The sequence below is a fragment of the Prosopis cineraria genome, unplaced genomic scaffold, assembly GCF_029017545.1.
Source record: "Prosopis cineraria cultivar Desert tree isolate PC_DT_omini unplaced genomic scaffold, ASM2901754v1 PC1680, whole genome shotgun sequence".
Classification (NCBI taxonomy): domain Eukaryota; kingdom Viridiplantae; phylum Streptophyta; class Magnoliopsida; order Fabales; family Fabaceae; genus Prosopis; species Prosopis cineraria.
In genome coordinates, this window is record NW_026557005.1 from 3,191 (window position 1) to 10,200 (window position 7,010).

General features: G+C 31.4%; 1 protein-coding gene across 1 annotated transcript; it reads right to left on the minus strand.

Moving 5' to 3' along the window:
* Positions 1-3,048: 3,048 nt before the first annotated feature.
* Positions 3,049-4,374, minus strand: LOC129300624 (putative F-box protein At3g16210). Its single transcript, XM_054939193.1, has one exon. It carries the CDS (start codon positions 4,372-4,374, stop codon positions 3,049-3,051), a length of 1,326 nt encoding a protein of 441 aa, XP_054795168.1.
* Positions 4,375-7,010: the final 2,636 nt, after the last annotated feature.

Sequence of the window (7,010 nt, forward strand, 5' to 3'; positions counted from 1 at the left end):
ATTCATCATCTCTTTAAACCTGCCCTTATTCATCAAGCTTTTTTATTACTTTAAATTTTTTATATTATAATATTACATAACCTTTCTCTAGAATACAAATTATAATCTAAAAAAAATAAGTAGTATATATTCTAATTTTAAAATTAAAATATTAGTCTAATTTTAATTTAAAAATTGATAATTTTTTTTTTAAAGATAAAACAAAAAGGATCTAAATAGACCACCAAAACTCGATCATTTTTTTATAAGGCTTAATAGAGTTGAGTTTAAAAGTTTGGTTACAAATTTTTTTTAATTTTTAAGCTTATATCCTTATAAAATAAATTTAAACGAGCAGCCTTGTCAAACTCACTCATAATCCAAACTTTTGGTTGGATTTGAAATTAAGTTAGTCAAGAGTAGAGGAGTACAACATTGGAATAAAGTTTTTCTTCTCACAATTGGATGGAGAAAAGTGGTGGAATCCACTCTTTACCTTCTTTCTTATTTTTCTTTAGGAAAATCTCACCTAAGGCCTTCAAGGGAAATATAAACTGCACTTAGAACCCAATATACTATGATATTATTCTGGCAAGTCAATAGGTCCTTTTTGCAAATATATTTTTGGGAGAAATGACACAATTTCTCATAGTGAGAACAAGCAACAAGTACAATTTAAATTTTTATAACTATATGTTCACAAATACAACTTTAGGTTTTTATATTAATAAATAATTATCTATTGGAAGTGAAATTATTGTGTGAGGTTGACATGTTCGTCTTGGCTAACTTAGTAAATTCACATATTAAAGTTCAAATATTTACTAGTATAGGTTTATTTATTTACAAGTCAAAGTCTAGAATTTATAACTCATATATTCAAAACTAAGATTCATCATAACAAAAAGTTTAAATTTTTACAACTATATATTCATCAAGTCATAATTTTAGGTTCACATATTAAAAAAGAAATGTTCATTGGTAGTGAAATTCTTATTTAGGATTGACAAATTTATCTTAGCTAACCTATCAATTTACAACTTAAAATTCAATTATTCACAAGAATATGTTTATCTACTCACAAGTCAAAATACATAATTTATGACCTCATCTATTTAGAATTGAAGTTCATCATGATAACAAGTCCATATTTTTATAATTGGAAGTTTATAAATTCATAATTTTATATTCACATATTACAAAATAATTATCCATTGATAGTGAACCCAAAGTTTTTTATTTTTTACCAAGGGCAATTATGTTTTTTCTTCCTAAAACATATTTGCCAAAAAAAAAATCCTTGAACTTGCAGAATAATTTCAGAATACATTAGATTCTAAGTGCAATTTCTTTTCCTTTGGAGGTGTAGATAAGATTTTCTCTTTTTCTTTTCTCTCAATTTTCTCTTACTAACTAAACAAGGAAAGTGTTTTCTCCCCTCCCCCCCCCCCCTTTTTTTTAGTTTTCTTTCTCTCATATTTTCCTTCCATCCAAACCCAAACAAGAGGTAAGGGAAATATTTGAGATGTATGTTGGGGTGAGAAAAATAAGCTGTTTGATACCCTGAATAAATGATATCCTCTATTTGGACAGAGTGTTTTCATTATGTATGGAGAGTCATGTTTGACAAAGATCTCAAATGTGAATCTTCATTGTGCTTTGATTTGAACAAAAATGAATTAACAAACATGATTGCTGAATAAGCCACATCAAATTGAAACTTCACTAAAATGAGAGGCAAAAAATTGAAATAAGCACAAAAATAAATGGACATTTCTTTTTGAGTTAAAGTGGAATCATTTATTAATCAAAATTCAGAACTGTACAAAAGAACAAAGGGGAGCCAACAAAATTACATCAAAATTTTAAAGGTGGGAAAAATCCCAAGAGTATGGTCAACTGTATCTCTAATGTGTATTAAAAAAGTATCAACAGTAATAGTCTCGCCATTGAAGATGCTTAAGCCAAGCTTCCATGAAATATCCAACAATGGAGATGGTAGGTTATTACTCATCAAGGAAAGAGCATTCTTCCGATAGAAGTCAGCGTATATATCAGATGGCAATGGCAGGACCTTCTTCCAAACCTGAGCTGCAAATGGGCACTCTTTGAGAACATGGTTGATGTCTTCTGTTGGACTATTGCAGAGAGAGCACTGCTGATCATTTGTCATCATTCCTCTAAAGCATTCAGCATTTGGGAGTAGCCTCCCTTTAAACATTAGCCATAGAAAAGTTCTGACTCGTTGAGCTGCAAGTAGTTTCCAAACATGTCTCCAAAGGCCATCAACATCATTCCAATCAAGTGATTGTAAAGCTCTGTAAGCTGATTTCACACTAAATTTACCATTACCATTGAATGTCCAGCTACAAGGTCATGGGGCGGGGTTGTTGATTTCAATGGAGATAGCTCTGATCTGATCAAGGGTTGTCTTTGGTAACAGAGCCTGGAAGAGATGCCATTTCCCAAGCCCAAAATAAATGGACATTGATCTCATCTTTCATCCAATCAAGCATTGAGGTTGTTTCAAGCATGATGATATATTAATATCAGATGACAGACTTGGTAATAAACTTAGAAAACTGCAAGTACAAACTGCTCTAATCCACCAATAATCCATATATCAAACACCCACTTAAATGAAAAAACTACTTACACAAACTAGTGTATTTAATTCATTTATCTACTAGAAATTAAATGAAAAGGAAAACAAATTCAAATTTCATTCCATTAAACAGATCCAAATTTCATTCACTCGCTTTCCTCTTATACCACACAAGACCATTAGCAAATCACATGCAAAACAACTTCTCCTTTAAAGATCCATTTTTCAAACAAAACCAAACAACCTTATATCATGGATTTGTCAAATATTGGCCCAAAAAAATAAAATAAAAGATAAGTCAAATAAAGCTAAAAACCGTTGGTATTGAATATCTACATTCATTACTTCAGCTAACATCTCTAAATGGCAGCAAGAACTATATGATCAGAATCATCTCTACTGTCACGGATTCTTTTCCCCCAAACACGTGCTTAAACAAAGATCTGTAATTAAATGAATAGAATCTAGGATGAAGGCTCTTCAATGAGGATTTTGCCAACAGATACAAGGCTTTCCACATAATTGAAAATACGTGCATTGGAATCACCACATCTGCGAGTAGTAGTAAACATCTCCAACCCATTAGTACTGATATTTAACAGACACAGAAAAGTAACCACTCCATTCTCAGCTTCACATTTAGTTTCATCACCATGTCCAGGTATTTCAAAAATGTTGTAGACAAGTTCATTCCTCCAAAAAATGGATGGAAACAACAAGCCTATGGATGAACAGGTGCTAGAGAATATCTTAGTCCAACTTCGTCGCTCCTCATCAGATGCACCTACACGCTCCTCCATCAACCACAAATCAAACATACAATCACTGTCTGCATTTGTAGTATGGGAATATATAGCAAGTTTGTCCTGACAAACCATTGGGTGATAAATAGCATTATTGGCAAACGCAGGTAGAGGTACAAATTCAAACACTTCTGAGGCTATGTCAAATGAAACTATTACATCAATATCATCCCCAACCATCTCCAAATCTATCAATAATCCAGTCCAAAACATAGATCCATTAGCAGTTATAGCGTCAGTTAGGAATCGTGTACCTGCCATGTAATCAAAGTCTACTACTTTCCATGACCCTGTGCTCAATGAAAACACTTCCACTCTGTAAATCTCATACTCATACTCAGCATAAGTTCTCACTATCTTGTAATCATTAACAATGGGACTGAACCCAAATCCTAAATGGGAATCGGATTCACTGAAAAAATCATCAATAATCATGGGCAACTTTATGACCCCTCTTGTCGCCGGATTCCACAATAAAAGGGGAGGAGGACATGTATCTTGCGTATTGATCTCAACACAGAGCTGAACACAGAGCAAGCCATTGCTGGAACCCTTGATCTTAAAACGCGAGGCATCGAACAAAGGTGGGTTCAGAAGTTGATGGACTTGCATCTGGCGATCGAGCAAATATAACTGGGAAGGGTGAAGTCCTTTGCATTTCGGTTGAAAAAGAAGACAAGGGTTATGATGAGTTGAGTGATGGAGGTGGTCAGCGATGAAAGATGGGGCGTTGATGAGATTCTTCCAATATCTGCAAACACATTGAAATCGGATTAGAGATTTCACAGAGAGGCGTTTGAGAATGTTTCTAATGACGTCTTCGGGAAGGAATGGCGCGACTCCGACAATCATCATTGAGGAAAGCCTTCCCAAGAGACCGCTAGGGTTTAGATTATCCATCCTCTCACTCCTTGCCTTCATCAGAGAGAGCAGAGAGATCGTCTTGAATTTGGAAGTCCGCTTCTTTCCATTTCCTCCCCTCTTCATTTCCTCTACACTTTTTATTCTTATATCAACCATTAAATTTATTTTTTAATAATTCAAATTTAATATTTTATAAAATTATTATTATATTTATTTTTTTAAAAATTTTATAATTTAATAATAATTTTATAAAATATTAAATTTAAACCATTAAAAAATAAATTTAATGATTCAATATATCAATCATTAAATTTATTTTTTAATAATTTAAATTTAATGCTTCATAAAATTATTATTATATTTATTTTTATAAAATTTTATAATTTAATAATAATTTTATAAAATATTAAATTTAATTATTAAAAAATAAATTTAATAATTGATATGAAAAGTGCAGAGGAAATGAAAAAAGAGGAGGAATCGTGCCCTTATTCCTCCATCTTACTGATAAATTTTTTTAGTTATATATTATTGATGATAAATTAGACTTCTTTTACACGCTAAATTTTCATTTTGTAAGCTCGATCAGTCTATGGTCTCTTAATTTAATTGGTCCATTATTTTGTCAATAAAATTAGAAAAAAAATAATATTATTGTTGGTTCTTATACTTTTAATATGTTTTGGTTTTAATTTTTATATTTTTTTTCATTGCTTCTAATTAGAACCAGAAAAATAGATCAAGTTCATTTAAACTTCAAATTAACTATTTCTTTCATTTAAAAATATAAAATATTTTAATCAAATCTCACTCACAATAAAGTAGTTATTTATCTTTAAATTAATCCTATCTTTCTATATTTACTCTTATTGAACATCCTAAAATAAATATAAAGTGATTTATTCACTAGAGTACTTTTAAAAAAATAATGATTACACTTTAAAAAACTAAAAATACTTTTCATTTTTTAACATCCAACTTCTCAAAAAATACCCTACAATTTTTAACTGAGGGAATAGAATTAGACTACTGATTTAGGAATTATAATTAAATTTTGGGTTTAAGGTGCCAACCTTAACAGGCCTAAAATTACGATGGCAAATCCTTTTAAATCCTATTGCTATTATTTTTTAATTTCAGGTTAAAAAAACAACTATGATATGATGTTGTCAATGATATTGCCAATATCTAGTCTTTATCGACGTTCATACTTGGATGTTTAGGCTTAATTTCTTGGAATAGTCTTTATTGATTTTAGACCATTCATGCTTAATATCTTTGGTAATAACACTAGGATGATGTTGCTATGTCATAGATTTGTTGTAGATTTTCTTCATTTATTTTTTTAAACTTTAATCTTATCTGTAATAGGTTATGTTTGGATCATAAATGTGCATTAGGTATTTAAATTGTAAAAAGAATATATATATATATATATAATATATATATATATATATATATATCTTGCTTTTTTATTTTTGCCTTTTGCTCAGTTATGTCCTCCCCCCTTAAAACCTCTCTCTTTCTGGGTGGGGAAAGGAAAGGAATGTTTGATGGGGCTGTTTATGTGATAAAACCTTACATGATATTCTAAATTAAAGTTGATGTACTATTATGACAACAAGTTTCTTTAAAAGTTCAACCGACTTTAAATCTAAAATCTCTAATTATTTTTTAATATCCACAGTAAGTAGTCGCCAAAAAAGGAAAAACTCTACATCATCATCATAAATATATAATAGACAACTATTTCACAAGTTGATGCTTATGAATAGTAAAATGGGGGGTATTTTGGGCTTTTCATGAGAGGTGGAAAAGAAATTCCTCCACATTGTAAAAAAAGGAAGGGAGGTTGCGGGCATTTTAGATTTTTTTATTATTAATAACTCAAAACCAAAGGAACCTGACATCAAGTTTCTATACAACTTTATATCCTTTAGCTTCTACCATGACCAACGGTATAAAGCAAATATCCATTTTGTTTTGTATCTTGAATTTTCCCTTTTACATTTACACACACGTTTACCTATTTTCCTATTCCTTAAAAAACCCAACCCACTTGGTGGATTGCACATTGAACAGTCACATCGTCGTTCGCTCATTCTCTCAACAAAATCCTCCCAAATTTCTTCTCACCCTTCTAATATGTCGGCAACCTTCTTTTGAAATAGTTTTTTGTGGAACCCATAGCAGGCTTATCCTCCTTAATCTCCTCGATCTCAGTCTTCTTTTTTATTCTAGGGTTTGTTGGCAACTGGTGGTCGTCGACCCTTCAATTCTCCACCATCAACTTCTCAACTGTTCTTTGTTTTTGGTTTCTCCACCTCAGTATGGATGCTTTTAACCTTATTGCATCAAATGAACAACATTATGGTCTTCTCAACACCTTTGATTGAAGCAAGATCACATGGCATTTACTTGTGAACGTAGACTGTATTTATGCAACACACTCATTTATTTTTGTGCAGAAATTTGCCTCCTTTCAATTTCATCCTCTATGACTACTTACCCATCCCTATTTATTCATGGCGTCTTGAGCAAGCTAGCTCCTTTGAAAGAAACTCAAAGGTAAGAAGTCACTTAAAAGTCTTCTTTTTAGCATTGTTTCATTGAAGCTTAATTTTTAGTACAAAAGATTAATTTTCTCTGTCACTCTCTGAGTTTCAGAAAACAAAACAATGAAAGTAAAAAGGAATGAGTGCAAGAAGGGATTGTGGATGAAGGAAGAGGACACCGTGTTGATGGAATGCGTTGGCCTT